The 20,463-nt window shown below is 35.5% G+C and overlaps 1 protein-coding gene across 6 annotated transcripts in view; it reads right to left on the bottom strand.

Moving 5' to 3' along the window:
• The window catches only part of GULP1 (GULP PTB domain containing engulfment adaptor 1), a 271,805-nt gene that overhangs the window by 89,519 nt on the left and 161,823 nt on the right, over positions 1–20,463 (bottom strand). For all 6 annotated transcript variants that reach the window (XM_078071085.1, XM_078071086.1, XM_036119950.2 and 3 more), the window contains one exon: positions 4,202–4,273. In XM_078071085.1, the coding sequence (XP_077927211.1) occupies positions 4,202–4,229 (28 nt within the window). In that variant the 5' untranslated portion in view covers positions 4,230–4,273. The remainder of the gene's footprint in view (positions 1–4,201; positions 4,274–20,463) is intronic.

The following is a 20,463-nucleotide window of genomic DNA, read 5'->3' as shown; positions in this document are numbered from 1 at the left end:
ATCCTAATTTATACTCTGGCAAAAGAAAAAAACTGACAGAATAAAACTCTTTATATTAACTCCTATAGATGTGCCTGCCCTTGAAGAGTGAGCACAGAGGATGGTCTCTGGTCACTGTCTATGCCCACAAAAGCAATCAGATATACGGAAATGGTAGAGAAACAGCAACACAGACATTCAGGAATATGTCCCCTTCCTTGAAATTAAACTGTAATCACTAACTCAAGAGTAAACAGGCATGTAAAGGGAAATGCCAACATTTCAAAATATTTGGCAAGTGTCGAACCACTCTGGCTGCTGGGTCAATAAATCTTAGTGTTCAAAATGCATTTAGATTAAGAGCTCATCAAGAACGATGCAGTAGGGGCGCCTGGGTGGCTCAGTTGTTAAGCATCTGCCTTCAGCTTGGGTCATGATCCCAAGGTCCTGGGATCGAGCCCCGCATCGGGCTCCCTATTCCGTGGGAAGCCTGCTTCTCCCTCTCCCTCTGCCCCTGCTTGTGTTCCCTCTCTAGCTGTTTCTCTCTCTCTTTCTCTGTCAAATAAATAAATAAAATCTTTAAAAAAAAAAAAAAGAATGATGCAGAACTTCATTATTTCTGTATCACCAGAGTTTAGCATATTGAAAGCATCTTCTTTGAGTATATCAAATTTAAAACTGAACGTTGTTGGGTGAATAGATGCATATGAATGGATTATAAAAAGGGAAATAATATTTAAATATTGAATTTTAAGTCCTATGCATTGTGATTATATCTACTCATCAGTATGTCAACTGGTAAGTTAAAATAAAGTGCAATTAGTTGGATTATTTAATCACATTTACTCACATTCAAAACTTTATGCTTTTTTACTAAATTATTCAGTTTTGACATAATGAATAGAATATAGGATTTTAAAAATTCAAAAGAGAAGGCTAACGTAAGAAAAGGAGCTGTACAGTGGGTATTATACAAGACTGATGAATCACTGAACTCTACCTCTGATACTAATAATATACTATATGTTAATTAATTGAATTTATATTAAAAAATTAAAAAGTAAAAGTAAAAAGTAATCCAAAAAAAGAAAAGGAGCTATAGAACAAATACATTCATTAACATTTACTTGATGATTATGAAGTTAAGACTAATTTTTACAGATCTCTTCAAAATAGTCCAAATAATCCAATTCTAATACATTCAGTCTTTTTTAGAATCTGTAGCATTAGAGCATTTGCGAAGAAAATCAGTGAAGTCAATAGCTAATTCAAGCAAAGAATACCAGCAAAATACTAACTGGAAGAGTTGATAAAAAGAAAAAAATACATATATGTTTGAGTTTAAGATAACAATCTCTTTGCCTTAAGCTTCTGAGGTTCAGGACGATTTAGTAAGACTGCATGTGACAACCAAGTGAATTGGACACTTAGGAAAGAAAAGCTTTTACTGATTAAAGACCATCTTGCTTTGTTTAGAGTAGAATATACAATGTATGCTGATACTAGCTATCGGAAACAGGACTAAATTATATATTCTCTAGGGGTACAATTACAGCTCCCAATTGTCAAAATATATGACTTCTCTCAAAAAATTCCATTTTTCTAGCTCAAATTAAAATTCAACCAAATAGTGGTTTCGTTGAAACTAACAGCAGAGGCTCTACGAGTTCTTCCTTTAACAACCTCACTAAATGAGAGTCAGAATTAATTGGTAGGTAGAACTTCCAGTATCAAGTTCTAACTTGAAATTAGAGTAAAATATTGATCAATAATCTAATACTCTAATATTGATAAGGATAATTAATCATTAGACTTGAGGAAAAAAAGAAATCAAAAGAAATTTTTTTTTTAAGATTTTATTTATTTATTTGACAGAGAGAGACACAGCGAGAGAGGGAACACAAGCAGGGGGAGTGGGAGAGGGAGAAGCAGGCTCCTCACTGAGCAGGGAGCCCGATGCAGGGGCTCCATCCCAGGACCCTGGGATCATGACCTGAGCCGAAGGCAGAGGCTTAACTGACTGAGCCACCCAGGCGCCCCACAAGAAATTTTTTAAAGAGAATGAGGCAAAGCAGGAAAAGAACAAATGCTTCTGTTTCCTGATTCTCTAAATCACTCCAATTTTCCCCATGTCTGTATTCCTACTGTCATCAAATGAAACAAATATACAATTGCTGGTTACTTGGGATTTCTCAATGAAAAACTCCAACATCGTCTTCAGCAAAGAGAAATTAGAAATTGGGAGTTTCAACTTTAAAACCATGGGAAAAGGGAATTGTAATCAAATAAAAAAAGAGTCTAGAAGTGTTTTTTAAAAATAAGATAACGGGGCGCCTGGGTGGCTCAGTCAGTTAAGCAACCGACTCTTGATTTCGGCTAAGGTCATGATCTCAGGGTCACCAGATTGAGCCCCATGTTGGGCTCTGAGCTCAGCACGGAGTCTGCTTGTCCCTCTCCCTCTGCTCCTCCACTCTCCCTCTCAAATAAATAAATAAATACAATCTTTAAAAAAATAAAATATTATTAAAGTGATGAGTTGTGGTGTAAGATTTTTATTACTTCATTAAAAATACTTCCATTTCTCATAGAATTATTTCTAGATTCTTTTTCCACTAGTAAAAGAAATTTAAAAGAAACATTATATTACTTTCAGTATGTGTTTTTAAATCAGAACCAAGCTACAGACGACAATGAATGTTATTTTTTCCTTCCCCTTATTCAGAAAAATAAGATAATAAATTCCTAGTTTCCCGGGGTTGAAAAGTGCCTGAAAGTTCACATTACCTAAATCCCTCCTGAATACATTAATCCTCTGTACCACAGCCAAATGTTTGAGGACTTCTCACTTCCATAACAAAAAAAGTTTGTGCTTCCAATAATTCCATTATATGTTTGCATAACTTTGTGGGAATTTCTTTCTGCATTACATCGACCTTGTAATTTATACCTATTTGACCTTTATTAAACTTAGTCCCATGACCACATGACAGTCCCTCAAACACTGAAAGATCACACCAAGGGTTCTCAGGTTCTCTGCCACCATTCTTGTTCCAGGTGGAAAGTCCTGAAGTCTCCCCAGCCTCTCTCATCTGGGCGTGTTACAATGTGTCAATTCTTTAAAGGGAGAACACACCATGCTGGACTTCATGGAATAGAACAGAACAATCTATTTTGTGGTTCTGGACTGTTCATTATTCATATATTAGAAAATTAACTAGAACCTTCGATAACTACACTGTTGACTTAATTCTTCAGCTATTTTTTACCCACACAGCACTTAAGATGCACCTTCCAAATAATAACAGTATATAAATAGGAATGAAAGTGTTAGATTTTCTGGACCCATGTTCATCAATTTACAGTATCTTATTGAGTTTATAGTGTGGAATATGACCTAACTGGTCATTTCTCCCCCAAATATCTGTTAATTCTACCACATCAGTTTATCTCTTCTTACTATCAATCACTTATGAAATTGAGTAGCATTTGTTTACTTATTCTCTCCCACTTCACTGACAGCATATTAAACAGGATAGAGCCCTGTGTCCATCATTAAACTTCTTACAGAAAGACAAGGATACATTATTTTAACTTCACTGAACTACATAAAACTCAAATTTTTCAATCTTTCCTATGAGTATATCATGAAATATTTGTCAAATGCCATGCTTTACTGCCCCTTAAAAAAATAACATTTAACTAGCTGTTTCTTTCATTCCTATGCTGATAATTATGATATATTACATTTATATTTATTTTACCTCAAAATTAATCACAAAGTTATTTTGGCCTCATTGCTATCAATTTACCTATCATCAATCCTCACATATTATTCAATAAAAAGTGAAGCATGTGCACACATATACAAACATGAATTTAAATCACAGTAAACTTACATAAGCCCGGGAGTTTAGTACTATATGGCTACACAATCTAGCAGGACTAGTTTCAGATCACTTTATTTTTTTGCAGTTTCACACCACAGAATAAAATTGCCAGGAAACATACTGTCATAATTCTGAACTAAATGTATTAAACAACTCCACTCTCATTAGGGCGATAACCAAAAAAGGTTAATTAGCAATGTGTGCATATTTGTGTTGCTCTATTCTAATTTCATTCCTAAACCATGTGGTTTGTTAATAGGAAAACCTGAGTCCTTAACATCTCTGCCTGATTTTCACAGTGATACTGAATTGACCCCCAGGTCCTTTAAACTTACCTTTCTTCCTGCTAAAAGCACGGTTCATGATGATCAGCCAAACAGACGTTCAGTTCAATCACACTTTATGTCCTAGAAAAATAACAAAATATTAAAGCCTAAATACATGTTGACCAATCTCTTTTATGCAAATGAATTTTAATCACAAAGTCTTTTAAAATTTGTTTTAAATATTTATAAAGAATATTCTGAAATGCCCCAAAAGACACTGACTAAGAATAAACTGGAGTACTCAATATTACAAATGGCACAACAGGTAAGAACAGTAATTTCCTCCAAGGTTCATTAATCTTCTTGTCTTTTTCCTATTATACATCTATCATTAATTATATTTATCTGCAAACTTAAGAAGAAAGAAGATTAATACTTTTAGCTTATAGGTAAGAGATGTGGTACAGTTTCGGGTTATGATTAACAGTAATAAATAAACAGAAGTTTTGATTATGACAGTGGCAATCATGTCCCTCTCCAACCAGGCTCTGCCAGGCGGCCCTATGCCCCAGGATGCTCTTGGCAACTGCAGCCTGATCTCTTCAAACCAAGACGATGGCACCCTATCCCATTTTGAAACCAAGGAGGCAGCCCTGATGATCTCTGCATTTGCCTTTAGGATCATTTATCCTTAATCTTGAAGAATAATGCATGCTCACATTAAAATAACTATGTTCCAGTCCTATAGGCTCTAAGAAGTCCAAAAGCCTTCCTTCATTTCATTCCATCTCTATCCCCTTCAGTTGAAACTGGCAAAGGGTTGTTTGGCCACACTCTTAGTATTCTCTGCTGTATGAATAGGCTGAGAATTTTCCACAACTTTAAGTACTATCTCTTTTTTAGTTTTTTACGATTTTATTTATTTATTTTTGTGGCAGGGGGCAGGCAGAGGGAGAAGCAGGCTCCCCACTGAGCAGGGAGCCTGATGCGGGGCTTGACCCCAGGACCCCGGGATCATGACCTGAGCTGAAGGCCCATACTTAACTAACTGAGCCAGTCAGATGCTCGTATCTCTCTTTTTTTTAAACAATTCCTTTTTCAATTCTTTTTTTTCTCCTCAAATTTTACTATAATCAGTTAGAAGGAACCAAGACACTCTTTCAACACTTTGCTTAGAAATTTTCTCAGCTAAACATCCAATTGCATCAACTGCAATTTCTACCCTCCATAAAATATTAGAACACAAATACAATTCAGCCAAGTTCTTTGCCCACTTTCTAACAAGAATCACCTTTCCTCCAATGTTCAATAACATGTTCTACCTATGTTTCTATCTGGGAATTCATCAGAATGGCCTTTACCATCCATATATCTACCAACATTCTGTTCATGATTATTTATACAGTATTCTCTAAGAAGATGGAAGCTTTCTAGCTCTCCTCTTTTCTTTCTGAATCCTCACCAGAATTGCCTTGAGCACAACCTTCACAGCAATCTCAGCTTCTTCTAGCATGTACCTCAAAACCCTTCCAGCTTCTACCCATCACCCAGTTCCAAAGCCACTTCCACATTTTTGGGTATTTGTTACAGCAGGACCCCACTTCTGTCTTAGTCGGCTTGGACTGCCATAACAAAATACCGTAACTACATGACTTAAACTACAGAAATTTTTAACTTGCAATGTTGGAGGCTGCAGGCTTGAGATCAGGGTGCCAGCAAGGTGAGGTTCTAGTGAGGGCCCTCTTCGTGGCTTGTAGTACACACCTTCTGGTTGTGTCCTCACATGGCAGAGAGGGACGATGCTCTTACTTTTCCTCTTTTTATAAAGACACTAATCCTGGGCGCCTGGGTGGCTCAGTTGGTTAAGCGACTGCCTTTGGCTCAGGTCATGATCCTGGAAGTCCCAGGATCAAGTCCCAGGATTGAGTCCCGTGTCGGGCTCCCTGTTCATCAGGGAGTCTGCTTCTCCCTCTGACCCTCCCCCCTCTCATGTTCTCTCTCTCTCTCCTTCTCTCTCTCAAATGAATTAAAAAAAAAAAAAATCTTAAAAAAAAAAAAAAAGACACTAATCCCATCATGGGGGCCTCCCCCTCATGACCTCATCTGAACCTAATTACCTTCTAAAGACCCCCAACTCCAAATACCACTTTGGGGGTTAGATTTCAACATGTGAATTTTGGGGGTATACCAACATTTAGTCCCTAGCATTCATCATAAATCTATATAGCAATAAAACACAGTAGAGAAATTAATCTTTATAATAAGGTCATTTTTACAGTGAAATTACTGGTATTTCTCTTCTGGCATTTCTGCTCCCAATGAAGAATTAAAACAGTTAAGAATTAAAACACATGCTCTCTGTCCCTCTCTCTCTCAAATAAATAAAATCTTTAAAAAAAAAGAATTAGGGGCGCCTGGGTGGCTCAGTTGGTTAAGCGACTGCCTTCGGCTCAGGTCATGATCCTAGAGTCCTGGGATCAAGTCCCGCATCGGGCTCCCTGCTCAGCAGGGAGTCTGCTTCTCCCTCTGACCCTCCCCCTCTCATGTGCGCTCTCTCTCTCTCTCTCTCTCAAATAAATAAATAAAATCTTAAAAAATAAAAAAAATAAAAAAAAATAAAAAAAATAAAAAAAAAGAATTATAAAATACTATTACTAGGTACTGTTTTATAGACTTAGATAATGACACAATAATATCACTCTTTTTATTTTATTTCATACTTTATTCACCTTCTCATGATATACCATTAATACAAGATAGGTAGAGAATGTATTTTAAAAATTAAAACACCAAAACGATTATATCATTTATACTAACGATATAATATGGGTTTTTTTCTATAATATAAAAGATATTATTATAGAAGTAATGATTGAGATTACTGTATTTACTACAAATAATGTATTCATTCATTCGGAAATCATTTTTTAATCACTCATGCCAGCCACCCTGCAAGGAATGCAAGGGAATACAATATGGACAAAATATATTCTGTCTCTTCTCAAAAGTTACTTTTCATCTAGAACCTAACAGACATGGTTATTGATTGATCATATCCTGGAGGAATAAGTGAAGATAAAAAAACTAGCAGAAAAGAAACATAATGTATCCGAATGTAAGGTCCAATTTCTCTGGAAAAATAAACAAAATTATCATGAAGCCTATTAATCAGCAGATGAACTTCAGTATGTCTCAGCTAGACATTTTCAACAATAGTAGATTGTGAAATATAAAGACGGAGTTTGGTACCACATAATTTTAAATTTCACGAAATTGTGTGTATTTTAAGTTAAGAATATAATATAAACTCTTTGGGGGCATATAGACAGAAAGAAAAAAAAAAACACCTTAACATAATTGTATAAAGTTCAGGAGGCCAAATAAAGAGAGTATGAAATGACACCACAATTCTATGACTCTAAAACACCAGGAGGATTTCACCTGCTCACAAAACATAGAGATATAAATGTCAGTGGATATTGGATAAGCTGTTCTTATCATATAAATAAAAACTATAATTTCACTTTCCAAACACTAGTTTTTAGCATACTTATTTTATCCTATAACACTCTACTCTTCTTTGCAAAACAGATCTCAATTTCCCACTAGAAAATAAGCAGATAGTGGCTTTGCTCACTATGCCCATGTGTAGAATATAGTGTATAAAGCTAAGTTGGCATTTAATATACTGTTTACAGGTTTAATGTATTAATAACATATGCTTTAATGTACTTTATAGCTGAGGTAGTAAGATATATATTGTTATCAACTTACTATATGTTAAGTTTAAGAAATGTCAGTTCTGTATAAACTTACTTTATTTCAATTTACAGCATTATATAAATCTTTCTTTTTGGATAGACGTTGGATAAGCATTTTCAGTGGCACTTACACATGAATGCATTATTTCCTTATCAGTAAAAAATTATTCCTAAATTCTAGCTAAAAATAATATATAGAGAGAATAACGGACATAAATATCTTTTATTAATTTTTCCATAAAATAGCATCCCAGACTGAAAATCATACGAGGTCTAAAGTATTACTATTTAGATTTTCTATTTTTTTAAATTAAACATAAAAGAGTTGTTCAATTAAAAAAACAAAACAAAAACAAAGGCTGGTACTAAATGGCCATCAGTTATGTGTGAGAATCTTCATTAACTTTACTTTCTGGGATTGAATACTGAAGAGTGTGTCCCTGTGTGTGTCTGTTTGTGCTATACTTATTATAATCCTTTTTTGATATATACATAAAATTCTTTGGTATTAATAGTGCTATGTGGTATGATAGGAGCACTAACACGAATTTCCTGAATGGTATATTCACTGACTAAGCCAAACCTTCCTCAGAAATGTATGCTGCCACCTCTCATATTAAATAAAGCTATACAGACCTATTTAGACGCCTCCACTTCTAATCAAGATGGAGTAACGGGTTATAGTTATTTTACCATCTGAAACACCTAAAAAAAATGAGACAAAATGTATGGGATGGTGCAGGGAGGTGGAGCCAGTCAGACTCCAGCAACCTTCCGCAGTTGAGGAGATAGCCTTGAGAATGTGCTGAAATGAAGGTGACTAGTGGTTACAGACCAGAGCACTGGAGAGGGGAGAGCTCCACAGAAAGAACTAAAGTAACCTGCAAAAAGCCTTACAAGTTAACTCAGTAATGACTACTTCCCGAGACTGAGTAAAGGGTCACCCACAAATTTCAGAGAGAGCAGTGCCCGTAGCTCACACTAGGGCCAACAGCACGGGGAGAAAGCTCACAATTCACAGGACATCAGTTAGATTACTAAGAAGTGCCTAACCATGTAAATGGGGAAAAATTAAAGCTAGAATAAATGCTGCTTTGGCCCCACTTAAGTAATTTTAAAAACAAGACCCAAAAGAATTAACCCATTTCCAAGTAACTTCACTATATCCTAAAGCTTTGTTCAAAAATATTTTAAGGAATATAAAAATACTCAACATCCAACATGGTGAAATACAGTGTTTGGCATCCAATTAAAAAAAAAAAAAAACAGGCATGCAAAGAAGTAAAAAAATACAACCCATAATGGGGAAAAATCAATCAAAACTAATGCAGAAATGTCGATGTCATTAGATGAATTGTTTTAATCTCAAATTTTATTTCAAAATCAGTAACCACATTGATAAAACACTGTGAGGTCACTTGGTATTAATTTACTCTATATCTTTAACTTTTCGTAGGCCTACTAAAAAAAAAAGAAAGTTGGAGCCAACAATCATTCCTTTAAATAAATCCAGCACATCCAGGTTTGAAAACTGATTTACCAAAGTAAATCCACTGATATTTATAAACTAGCTCAGAAGAAGTTTAGAGTGGCTTTTTAATGAATGGTAGTTTCCTGCTTTGCAACCTGCTGCTCAAGCACTTATTTAATAACTAACTAACTAAATAAATAATATTGTTATGACTAAAGAAAATATATATGGTATAATATTAAAACCTATAAAACAGTTAGTTTTGAATTTCATTTTACCCCGATGAGTATATTTAAAATCAAATTTTCCTAAAATTCCTTCAGGGTTAAAATTTTAAAGAACCTGAAAACTGGTCAGAACACAGTTCACATTAATATAACTCATAAATCACTAAAATCCTGTTGTTCACCATGAGATCAGAAATGATCTAAAATAATGAAGTCTAATCATTAGGTTTAGTTCTAGGAAGGGAAACTAGGTAAAGTTAAAAAACAAACAAAAATCCATAGTTGCCTGTCCTGTAAATGTATTTTTTACTCTCAAACATTTTGTACGCTTTTTTTTGAATACGTAAATCAGGAAGGTAATCAAGAGAGAATGTCAAGCAATTTTAGATCTTGCCTTAACTTCTCCATCTTGCTAAGTACTCTACTGTGACTAACTATGGGAACTTTGTTGCTTACAATAGCTCGTGTAGCTTGCAAAATCCTACTCAGAGAATTCAGCTCATTTTTTACTCTTCTTGATCTAATTAGTATCTATTGTAAAGGTTTTCTGCTTAAATCTCCAAATTTTAAGACATCTTAACAATATTCTTCTTTATTGTATTTTATGACTAATTTTCAAAGGCTTTGCTTTTGTAGATCAATAAATACTACCTAAGTGTAGCCAAGAAAACCAACCAATAGACAAAAGGAGAAATTTCACATTACTAGGGAAAGAAGCCACATGATGTATTAAAGAAGATATATGTTTATAATTTGCTAAGAAATAGCAATACTAGTGTTTTCTGAAATTCCCTGACTTGGGATATAAATACTTACCATTATTTTTTCCTTATTTTACAATATTGACCCATATCTCATAACACTCATTTAAAATTCTTTGCTCTTTCAATAGATATATTTTGAAACCACTTTATGTGACAAGCATTATAGAAGTGGAGAAGGGAAAATAAGTATGGCATGGTCCTTGCTTTCAAAGAAGAACTTATCTTTGAGAGATGGGCGAGAATGGGTATGGGGCTCTGCAGATAGGAACAAGCCCTATTAAAGAGATGGATGCCACTGAGAATCAGAGGATGAAGCACAAACGACTGTCTCGTTCAAGGTGAAAGTTTCAGAGTGGAGGTGAATAGTCATCTCCCAAATGAGCAAAGGTCAAAGGTGAGACATGGAAGAAGGTTTTGGGCAGAAGGGCACAACATGGGCAGTACATGTTGATTGTGGGCATAGGGCTCCTTGCCACACTGCTAATAGCCTCAGAGAGCATCCACTGGCCCTCACTGAGGCTCTCATCTAGGCTCTCCTGAACATCCTTGATTGGGAGCTGGGGAATGCTTAAGGCACCTGGTAATGTGGCCAGCTCTTTAGAATGGCTTATATGCAAGAAAACCTTAATATACAAGATCCAGAATACAGGTTTGGGGAATAAAATAAAATTTGAATTTCCTCTAATGCCAAAAGTGAAGTCAAAATAAAGACTACAATGAATCAAAAAGAAAAATGGACATACAAAGCCCATCCTTCCTGATAATGAAAGCTACCAAATTTTAACGACTTTATTCTGATAATAATACTTTCTGCTTTAAGAGAATCTGGGTGAGGTATATTCAAAAGTCATTTCCACAGCTATAAACCCTTTAAGTATTGTGCAATAAGTATCTGGGCAATAATTACGGCAATGTTGTGATATCACAAAATTCCATACAGGGACTGGGTACGCAGAGATACCCTTCTGCATTTGGAGGTGACACCACCACTCAGCACCTCTGGAATGAGGGCAGCCCTGAGTGCTCTTAGGACCAAAAGAACGAAAGCTCCAAGGAAGGAGTGTACTGGAATTCCCAAATTGCCTAAGCACCCTCTTTTGCATGGGCATGATGAGTATCCCAACGTAAGTGCCTGAACAATTCTGAGCTGTACTTTGGCAGGCTTCTAGCAGTCTGTTTCAATAATTAGATACTGAGAATTTTCATTAAAACTTCCTTCACTGATCAATTAACTATTTCTCTCACTGGGTTTTCTTCATTATCTTCTGTCCTTAATGGGAGCTCAGCTACCTCACTCTAAAATGAGATAATCACACAGTAAATAAATTAGACTAGGAGAAATATTTAACAGACAAATAAAACTCTGCATATTGAAACAAACATTATTTACAATACATATGACTCTCCTATATGTAAACAAAAAGTGTCCTGGGTTTAGTTCCCCTTTGAATACTAGATTTTGAAGTAAATTGTGGAAGTCCTACTCAATTTTTTCTCCTTTTTTTTTTTTTTTTTTTTTTATCGTAACAATATACTCTCTTTCCTTTTTATTTTGATTGTACACATAAGAACTCTGTCCTTTTTGACCTGCTGTTTTGGTCATTTCACCAAATACTTTGATATCCATATCCTAACTGTGAGAGGGAACTTGGGGATCCAATTACTGAGGTAACATTATCTTTGGCAAAACTATCCGAATTCCTTTGAAAGACTAGAATAAAACAGCTTGACTGCTCAATTAATGCTATCAGAGTCTAAGACTCAACACTTTATGGAGTTTAAGACTTGAATCTGTAAAATATATACTGTTTTAAGATTCAGTTGATCTCTACAAACAGAGCAACAATACAAAATATTTTTATTTCAGTTTCCAAATTTTCTGCGTTTTATTACAATATTTCACTTTGTTGAAAAGAAACAGGCCCCAAATGGAGTCACTTTTGCTAAGCCCCACCAAGACTTAATACCTAAACTAATTACAATTTCAGCCTGTCCCAGGAGTGGAATTTTAAACCAATCAGTCTGGAATTTCCTGATCAGCATTAGTGAGGTAATCTGCATGATAAGACCCCCCTGCCCTTCCCCCCCCCAGGGAAGGTGACCTTGCCAGAAACAATTTTTTCTTCTGCTAATAACCTTGTCCTGCCCCACTGCTGTCTATAAAATCCTTCTATTTTGTGCAGCTCCTCAGCGCTCCCTTCTATTTGCTAGATGAGATGCTGCCTAATTCATGAATTGCTGAATAAAGCCAATTCGATCTTTACATTTACCCCAGTAGAATTTTTTTTAAGAACCCGAAAGGATTTTTTCATTTACGTCTTTTGCTTTAATGTCAGCTGTTTTTAGATCGGTATTTTTACAGTAAGCACAATTTTTATCTTTACATTAAATTCTAACAAACAGTAATTATAAATGTGCATAGACTTACCATTTTCATCATTTTACAGAGTTTTGTTTTAAGGGGGTTTTAAGTCAGAGAAAGATTATTTCTTTTACCTGTTTTTTAAAGCAGCCCTCAAAAGAAATCTCCTATCTTTGCACTTGGTATAGAGCACCTCGCAATGTTAGTGGTTTCATTGGGGGAGAACTGATGGACAGGAAGTCTAATCCTTGAAAACAGAGCTTCCAAATATTTACACTGGGAAATCATGCTTTCCTTACTGTTAGAGCCAGTGCTGGATAGTACCACTACCCACACACAATACTGCTTGGCCACAGCTAAAAATAACATTCTGCCTCCGTCACTATAATCATACATATCCTATTTTTAACTTTAGTTGGACTACGATATTCTTAAATTCTCTGTCCTTCCTGTGGGTTTTTACCAGTCTTTTCACATATAGCTGCCAAAACACTTATCCTCAGAAGTCTCTTTATCTTTATCACCATCCTGACAATGTTGAACTTTACTCTAGCCCTGTGATCCTAGAAAATAACAAAGGTAAAGGAAATTCCCCCACCCCTCTGTGTTTTGGAAATGGCTCACTGCAAAGAACCACCCTTCCCCATATGATTTAGATAAGATTCAAGGCACTCCCCATGTTTACTCAAGACACGGCCAGATAAAGACCCTCCAAATTCCCATTCTTGGCTTCATAAATGATTAGCTGAACTATTTGTGCCACTGACCAATCTGGACAAAATACCTGCTACTTGACTAGACCAGATCTTGAGCTAAACTTCTCTCTTTCCTCCAAGATCCTCAACTTTGACCTACCCTGAGTTTAACAGACTCAACCCTTCTCTCAAGCTTTCCTAAAAATGAGCTGACCCCAGGGAAAAACATTCTCTGGTCTGCTGCCCCTAATCACACCACTCTCACTCATCCTGCCTTCCCACATCCCATTCTCTCTAGCCTTGTTTACTCTTCCTTATAAAAGAAAAGTCCTTTTCTGCCTAGCCTTTGAGATGCCTACAGATGTATGGTTGGCAAATTCTCCCTATTACAATCTCCCTCCCTCCTCTTATTACAGTAATCTTTTCAAATAAGGTCTCCTTACATAAATCCAGATTTGCTTTTTATTTGACGCTCCATTTGATCACATTAGAAAGATTTCTGGCAACTAACCCCAACCTAGTTCACTGAACTAATTGAACTAATTTGAAAATTTTTCCTTTCAATATATCTACTCAAATGGAGCTAGACCTTTCATTCTCTTGCACTAATGAATGCTTTCATTTCAGCATAAAATGAATTACAAGAATGTCCTAGAAAAGTAAGTGAATCTGGGTTTTAAAAATTGTTATCCTTGCATCCCTAGCATCTAGTTCCTATCCATAGTAAATAACTGCTGAATTACAAAGCAAATTAACAAATTAAGTTTTCTAAAACAATATGCATCTTATTGTAATAGAAACATATATCTTAGCTCCCAAAATCTGTTCAATAGTATAACAATTAAAATATCTTAATTTGAAGATATCTTCAGAATTAGGAAACTTTCTAAAGTTGTTCAGTAATTGATTAACAAAACTATACTCTTATCTTGTCACACATATTGCACACAATTATGATAAAGGCCATGATCATTTTCTGACAGAAATAATTTCTTTTGTTGGACAGAAGAGATCTATTGAAACAATATATGTGTTGAAACAATATAAGTTAATGAACAATTTGATAAAGCCATGCATATTTTCAGACAAAAGTTCCACTAAAGTCAAGTAAACACAGTAACTGTTCCAATGCCAAAAATGAAGAAAACATTTACTCCAATAAAGAATAGGCAATATTCTTTAGGTTAAGCTTTTCAAAGTAGCAAAATTTGAAGAACAGAAGGGAATGAAGATAGTATTTAGTTAAGGACAAAGGAAGAAATATATGTAAATGAGAAAAGAATAAGAAATCATTAATAGGTGAACCAAAAGGAAAATACTAGTATCGTCCTCAAGCCTTCTTACTCAACTATAGATCCCAACAGTTAAAACCAGAAATCGACAAGACCACTTAACTCATACTCTAAAACCCACTGTGCTTATTTCTTCTTGCACTTTCTCAAGGCATTGACAAAGGTGTTTTGCCAAGAATGGAACATTCTAACCAAGAAACCAGAAAAGGCCCGATAGCAATGGAATGCCTAGACCACAACACCCCACGCATCCCCTTCCCTGCCTATGATCATGGGTGGAACACATACCAACCCCACCCATGATCACTTGCTCCTTGCATGCTCTCTTGTATGTACGCCTCCTGTATGAGCCTCTCTCTGTAAAACACTAGGTGTCCATCTTGCAGGCGGGGAGGTCGGTTGTTAAGTCTTGAGCCAGCCACCTCCCCCGGCTACTGCCTTCTGAAATAAATTTCTCCCTTTCTCTTTTCCAAACCCTCATTTCTTGAGTTATTGGCTTCTCTTATGATGAGTTTACCCAAGTTTGTTCAGCAACAGTGTTGGCAAACCCAGCCGGGATTTGTGTTTAATTTGTTTATGTTACGTGTTTAATTTGTCCAGACCCCTTGGGATTCCCTGGGATGGAACAGTTAGCCTCGGCAGTGCGCTGGGCTTACCCGTTCATTTTTGAAGTTAGCGGCTATGATAGATCAATGGGTAATGGCACAACAATATAATGGCTAAAACTGTAAAAAGCCACAATAAATGGGACTAAATTACAGAATGGTGTAACTCATAGATGAATTACTGAGTTTGAAGGTCAAATGGGGAGACTCTCCTAGGTGGCTACAGAAAAAAAAATATATCAAAGAAATGCCAAGACAATAAAGGATAGAAATAAAAGTACCAAAATCTATGGGAATACCATAAAGAGAGAAAAAATTGAAAGAGAGTTTTTAAAAAAAAATCATGAAGAGAATTTTCACAGAACTAAAATAAATTATGAAAAATGTCAAAATGAAAGTTTCAGATCCAGGCATTTTAAAATTAAGAGCATTAAATGCAATATGAAAATATACAACACTTCCAGGCAGAAAAAGATGGCCTAAATAGCAACAAGAACCAAATTAACAATAAAATTCACAATAGTAACACAGTATGCAAAGAAACAAGCAAGCAATATTCTCAAGATATTCTCAAAGAAAAGAACTTTGAACCATGAATGTTGTATGAAGTAACTATAGTATAATGTGAGGGAGTAATAAAGACACACCAAGCCTGGGCCACTTGGCTGGTAAAGCATGCGACTCTTTATCTCAGGTTTGTAAGTCCAAGCCTCATGTTGATATGCAAGGCCTCAGAATTTTACCACTGAAAAAGTAAAGTACTTTTACTTTTTTTATACTGAAAAGGAAAAAAAAAATACTGAAGATAATCTAGGTAGCATTAAAATAAGAGAAACAAATCCAGCTTCCTTTGTAAAAGATAGAAGCACTATAGCGGTACCATAAACTTTACTAAGGTATTTTATCAGAAAAACAGTAATAGCTAATACAGGACTAAAAACGGAAAAAAAAATAGATGCACAGAAAGATACATGGATATATAAGTATAAAGAAAGACACACACACACACACACACACACACACACACACACACACAGCCGTAACAATCCAGAACTGAAAATCTAAATAAACATTTGCCACATAATGGAGCACAGAGAAAAAAACCAGAGACACGAAATGTAGTTTAGTACTGACTTACTGTGAGAAGTTACAGATGTTGAAATTTAAGGAATTAATGTGGGAACATAAGAATGGAAATCTGTCTTAAGGGCGACTACCCTATTAACTACAATATATACACTTTATATCAGTCAAAAAAACTTATCTAACTGACAGTAGGAAATGAAAAAAATTAAAAAACAAAGCACACTAAATAGAAAATATGCAGTAAGATGGAAAAATACAAATCTACCCCATTTTACACTTGGCTTTGGGATCCAAATTAATTAATACCTTTATGAGTAAGAAACAAAGGCTATAAAATATAAGAAAATATAAGAAATAATATAAGAATATTATTTCAACTTAGACCAAAGGAAGAATTTTTTGAAAAATATGCAAAAATAAAAATCAATTTTATTACATTAAAATTAACAATTTCATTTCAGAAAAGGTCACCATGGAAAAGATAATAGACAAATGACAAATCTAAGAAAAAAATAGTTTCTCTCTCTAAATCTGATAAAGAAGTAATATCTAAAACATACAAAGATTTTCCTAAAGAGCAGTAAGAAAAGTAAGCAGTAAGAAAAGTCAGTAACCCCGAAGGAAAAGGGACAAACAATAACTGCCAATTTATAAAACAGACAGTCCAAAAGGCTAATAAGCATATAAACAAATGCTCAAACATATTACGAATCACCAAAACACAAATTTAAACCGTATTACTTTATACTAATTTGACTGAAAAAGTCAGAAAATTGTATAATGCCAAATATTGGTGATGATGTGAGGTTGTAACAATGGTTCTCACATTTACATACTCATTGGAATCACCTGGAAGAAATTAAAAACTATCAAATGTCAAAGATTCACTCAGTCCTTTAAATCAGAATAAAGGGTCCTGGCTTTAATATTTTTTAAGAACTCTTCAGGTAATTCTAATGTGCAAACAGAGTTGAGGAAAACATGGTTACTCTTCATATACTACTGGTGACAATATATAAATAGCGTGACTCATTTGAAAAAAAATAATGCTTATTAACAAATCGAATGTTCATATACCCCATAACTCAGAAACTCCATTCCTGAGTATTCATCCCAAAGGAATTCTCAGAGATCTACGAAGTACTTCTGGGAGAAATCCCATTATTGTTTGTGGTGGCAAGGAGTTGCAGGTAATCTTGTCTATCACCAGCGGAAGAGATAGGCAAAATGTGGTAGATGTACATCATGGGGCACTATGCGGAATGATCAATTGAAAATGATGATTAAATATGCACACAACAACATGGATGGATTTTAGAGACCACGCTGACTGCAACAAATAAGGTGAGCCAGATAACCCCTAAATCAAACAATGCTCATATACAAAACAATAGCAATTTTAAAAGAACAAATACTGGGGAGGAGGGCAGGGGGACAGGTAAAATAGGTGAAGGGGATTAAGAGTACACTCATCATGATGAGCACTGAGTAATCCCTAGAATTGATGAATCACTAGACTGTACACCTGAAACTAATATAACACTGGATGTTAACTCTACTGGAATTAAAATTTTAACAATACAAACAAAAAATAACTTCATTAAACAACTGACTGTGGTGAAGAGCAGCAAAGGGATAAGGAATGGCATCAGAGGGAATAAAACAGGAATGACAGTGGCTCTGAACAGCCCTAAAGAGTACGATGATTTCAATACTTTGTACCCACAATCAATATATAAACCTTGGTGCAATCTCTTGCCATTCTTCTCTATTTAGCACATGGAATCTTGTGGCGCATTTATGGGGTGATGTCAGAGCCCTGCCCTTGAGTCCAAGAGAAAGCAGAAGCTCATTTGAGATTGGAAAAACCACACTTTCCACACAAGTGAGACATCTAGATGGGCCCTCCTGGCTACTGTGTTCCTTTTACTTCTTGTTCTTTGATACCTCACAGCAGCTGTTCAAATATTTTCTACTCTTGTCAAGTCATATCCTAAGGAGAAAATCTTGCCTCCTACGTTACTGAAATGACTGATGTCAGCCGTTTCGCATATCCTCATTTTTTTCCTATCTCCACTAGTCAGCTGGGCAAATGGTGATTGCCCACTTTTTTCACTGTGTCATGTCCTTAGACTCTTTGCAGTATTAGATTTATATTTCAAAGGGAGAGCTGAGCAGTCTAATTGATGGATGGATTTTGAGAGTAAAAATGAGAACTCAAGGACAATGGCTACTTTTTTTTTAACTGAGTAAATCACAGTGACATTTATTGAGACGGGGACACTTGGGGAATGCCAAAAGACTTCTTTTTTAGTTATGCTAGTTCTGAGATACCTATTAGACATCTAAGAAGAGATACTGAGTGAATGGCTGGATATAGGAATCTGGGACTGGCAGGTAGGGTAAGAACAGAGATATAATTTGTGAAGTAGCCAGTTTACAGACGATGAGGTCAGACAGGAAGTGGGTGTAAACAGAGAAATGATTACTGAGTCCAAAGACACGCCCAATTTTATAAATTATACAGAATAAGAAGATCAACTATGAGATAGTTAAGGAACAGCCACTGAAGTCAAATGAAAATGAAGAAAAGTGTGCAGTTTGGGCATCCAAATGAAGAACGTTTTCATTAAGAGAAGATTAAACGATACTGAAATGTCTAAAAGGGAAAGCCTGAGAAATGCCTATTAGTTTCACAACATGGAGACTATCGGTGACTCTTGCAATGTAGTTTCAGGGGTAAAGGGGCTAAGACAGCTTGACTGATGTTGGTTCATGAGAAAATAAGTAAGGTAGTAGAGACAGGAAGTAGAGATACTCAAGAATTTTTCTACAAATGGAAGCAAGCAATAGGGCAGGACTGAAAGGTGACACAGACTCAAGGAAGAGCCATTTTGTGGGTACTATTGCACGTGCATTTGTACAGATGGGAAGATTAACAGGAAAAAAACTGGTGATACAGAAAAGAGAGAGGATAAATGCAGGAACAAATTCCCTGAACAAGCATGAAGAGGTATGATCAAATCCACAAGGGAAGTGATTATCCTTAGATTAAAAAGAGGCAGTTTGCTCCTTGTTAACAGAAGGGAAGGCTGAGTCATTGGAACACTTAAAAATACTTAGTAGTTCAGTAGACTTAGTGATGAGGGAATATGGAATTTCTCCTCCATGTATTTTATCTCTTAAATAAGAAGTAGGTCATTAGCTCTGAGTGAGGAAAATGAAGGGATGTAAGGATTAGAGAAGAGAAAAGGAGAGGAGAGGAGGAGGGAAAAGGGGAGGGGAGACAGAAAACTGAAAATAGTCATCTTGAATACAAGAGCAAATGGAAGAGGCAAGGCAGTTGATATTCTGGATAATCTTAATGACCTGATGAGGACTGCAATCTAAATGTAAAGTAAAGCTAGTCAACACGGTCATATGAGTTCATGGGTATTAGTGTGTGTGTTTAAACGTTCCAGCCATGTTACCTAGTTAAGTGTAGAAGAAATACAAAGTCATCAACAGGAGTTAGGATTTTTCCAGGCAAGTAAAACAGAAAAGAAAAAAAGAGGCAACAGTGTCTTGGTAAATTACTGAAACAAGACTTGTCTTTGAAATTGGTCCAGTCTTAGAAACTACATCAAACAATTATTTCCTCTTCTTATCATATCCCTTTCTTGTAATTAACGTGAATATTCAATTATAATTTACTATTGTAGAAATATTTTTAAATTACCATAGTGTAAAAATTTGTCCACAATTTAGTAACCAAAGGGGAAAATATACACATATATAAACTCTCACACATTATGTTTGTTGTACTAACACATTCACACCCAGTAAGTCTTTTTTAGAGATTTTCTTACAAGGTAGCACAGGTAGGATGCAGAAAGGAAAAATAAATTTCAGTATCTCAGGGCTCAATGTGGATTTCAACACAATGGTGGATCAGTGACTAACATTACTGATATCTTTATCACTAGTGCCCTGACTTTTACGTTTTGGACTTTCCCACCCTTTTCATAGGTACGTTCTCTTGCCCAATTTCAGTTAGACCTTTTTGACTCTATCTACCAGAAAAAGTGA

The sequence above is a fragment of the Halichoerus grypus genome, chromosome 4, assembly GCF_964656455.1.
Source record: "Halichoerus grypus chromosome 4, mHalGry1.hap1.1, whole genome shotgun sequence".
NCBI lineage: Eukaryota > Metazoa > Chordata > Mammalia > Carnivora > Phocidae > Halichoerus > Halichoerus grypus.
Note: the sequence above shows the minus strand (reverse complement) of the source record. Positions and strands in the feature narration are given on the sequence as shown.